The sequence below is a fragment of the Curcuma longa genome, chromosome 3, assembly GCF_044706935.1.
Source record: "Curcuma longa cultivar G26 ecotype Majalengka, Jawa Barat chromosome 3, ITB_CL_G26_1.1, whole genome shotgun sequence".
In the NCBI taxonomy this organism is placed as follows: domain Eukaryota; kingdom Viridiplantae; phylum Streptophyta; class Magnoliopsida; order Zingiberales; family Zingiberaceae; genus Curcuma; species Curcuma longa.
In genome coordinates, this window is record NC_133863.1 from 11,123,720 (window position 1) to 11,125,957 (window position 2,238).

A 2,238-nucleotide genomic window follows, 5' to 3' on the forward strand; every position below is an offset into this window, starting at 1 on the left:
TAGTTATATTGAAACGTAAATGAAATCACATAAAAATTATCAAATCATAATAATTTAATTAGTTTAAAATGTTAAATTGGACCAATTTGAGACACCTTCAAAATTTCAGAAGTATTTCGTAAAAACAGAAGGTCCGGTAAAACATTTAGAGAAAATTTGGTCTTAAAATAAAAATAGTTTTTTGAAATATATAAAATGCAATTTGGCTTCTTTCTCCATGGCCATGGCTACGGAGCTCCTCCTCCTCCTCAAATCCTTGCCCTGGTGGCTCCTCCTCCTCTCCTCCGTCGGATTTCTCTTGCTCCTCCGGTCCGCCACCACCCTCCTCTGCCACCTGTACCACACCCTCCTCCGCGCCCCCAAAAACCTCAACTCCTACGGCGCCTGGGCCGTCGTCACCGGCGCGTCCGACGGCATCGGGAAGGCCTTCGCCGCCGAGCTCGCCCGCCGCGGCCTCCACCTCCTTCTCGTCGGCCGCCAACGCGACAAGCTGGCCGACGCGGCCTTCGACGTCGCCGCCGCCGCCGCCAACCCCAACGTCAAGGTCGACTGCCTCGTCCTCGACCTCGCCGACGACGACCTCTCCGGCTTCGCGAGACTCCAGGCCGCCGTCGACGCGCTCGATGTCGGCTTGCTGGTGAACTGCGCCGGAGCCACGCTCCCGCACGCCATGTACTTCCACGAGGCCCACGAGGCGACCTGGCGCGGCATCGTGCGCGTCAACGCCGAGGCGGCCACCAGGGTGGCGCTCGCCGTCGTGCCTGGGATGCTGCGCCGGCGCAGGGGCGCCGTAGTCAACGTCGGCTCGGCCGCCTCCGTGGTGCTGCCGTCGTTTCCCTTCTCCGCCGTCTACGCCGCCACCAAAGCGTAAGCTCATAGTTGCTAACTCCTCCTCCTCCTCCTCCTCCTCTTCCTCATTAACAGTTACTTAACACACTAATTAACAATTACTTAATTAGTTGGTTAAGTTTATTTGCGATGTCTATCTGTACACTGAAATGGTCCAACCCAACACAAAGCGAGGGCTCTCTTGACACTCCACGAGTGGCAGCAGCACAGGCACGGCGGCTGTCGCCACACCATCCACCAAATTTATTTCCGCATTCTTGAGACAATTAAACCTCGATATCTTTTTTTATTAGGAAAAAAAAGAAAAGACACATGCAGTACTTTAATGCATACTCTGGTCCATCATAAATCCTACTTAATTACTTCTAAAATGTATTATTTGCGTTTTCTTCCAGGTACATAGACCAACTGTCGAGGAGCTTGCAGGTGGAGTACTGGAGCATGGGCATCGACGTGCAGTGCCAGGTCGTATTATAATATGTGCTATTAATACTGCACAGTCATTATTAAACAGACGTACGACGATAAACGATGGACAATTAATGCAGATTCCTTTCTATGTGGCAACGAAGATGGTGGACATCCAGAAGCCATCCACCTTCGTACCCTCGCCGGAGAGCTACGCCAAGGCCGCAGTGGACTGCATAGGCTTCGAGCCGAGGTGCACTCCTTACTGGTCGCACGCCCTTCAGTGGTGGCTCTTGGGGTTTATCCCTCACTTCGTGCTCAATAGATGGCGACTCATCGTTGGGGAATTCAAAAGGGCCCAGGCCATGGGGCACAAATAATGCATGCTTAATTCGTATATTAATTACTTTCCTGTCTCGAAAGATTTTCAATATCTTTTCTATTTATTGTTAATTACAATAATTTCGATCGATTCAAATTGTTCCATCGATTGAATGTGTTCCGCTCGTAGGTGCGCTATGAATGAAGATCTGAAAGCTTTGTTTGATGGACCACCCCAAAGAACAATAATGCGGCCAAACTTCAACGCACTCTTTCCCCTTAACGTAAACAGAGACCGAGAATTTTAACATAAAATTAAAATAATTATTGAAAAAACATTGAGGAATGTTGTGGTCGCGATTAGAGGTTTCGTGTACTATTTTTGTTTTTTTAATTTATGGCTGATATATCATGAAGAAGGAAAAAAAAAATGTAGATATCCATCTTTTTCGAGGACCCACAAAATTGCAAGCACACACTTTTTGCGCTTAATGTTAATGTTACGTCGATTTGGGACCTCATAATTTAGTGGATTGGATGGCATCCATAATGGCCTGTTTGGATGGGAGTGAGAAAAAGTTCATTAATAGAAGGGGAAGAAAAGGGAAGGAAAATATTTATGTTCACTTTGTTTTGAAGGAAATAAAGGTTTATTAACGT

At 47.5% G+C, this 2,238-nt stretch overlaps 1 protein-coding gene across 1 annotated transcript; it reads left to right on the top strand.

Annotated features, from left to right (window-relative positions):
* Positions 1 to 217: 217 nt before the first annotated feature.
* Positions 218 to 1,637, top strand: LOC141822788 (very-long-chain 3-oxoacyl-CoA reductase-like protein At1g24470). The gene is made up of 3 exons (XM_074710116.1): positions 218 to 867; positions 1,245 to 1,314; positions 1,398 to 1,637. Exons 1-3 carry the CDS (start codon positions 218 to 220, stop codon positions 1,635 to 1,637), a joined length of 960 nt encoding a protein of 319 aa, XP_074566217.1.
* Positions 1,638 to 2,238: the final 601 nt, after the last annotated feature.

What these genes read in the sequence shown, in the direction of transcription:
- LOC141822788 (XM_074710116.1), top strand. Translation starts at nt 218, where the DNA reads ATGGCCATGGCTACGGAGCTCCTCCTCCTCCTCAAATCCTTGCCCTGG. An exon ending in GTCTACGCCGCCACCAAAGC is followed by an intron (nt 868 to 1,244) that starts GTAAGCTCATAG and finishes GTTTTCTTCCAG; the next exon opens with GTACATAGACCAACTGTCGA. An exon ending in GCATCGACGTGCAGTGCCAG is followed by an intron (nt 1,315 to 1,397) that starts GTCGTATTATAA and finishes CAATTAATGCAG; the next exon opens with ATTCCTTTCTATGTGGCAAC.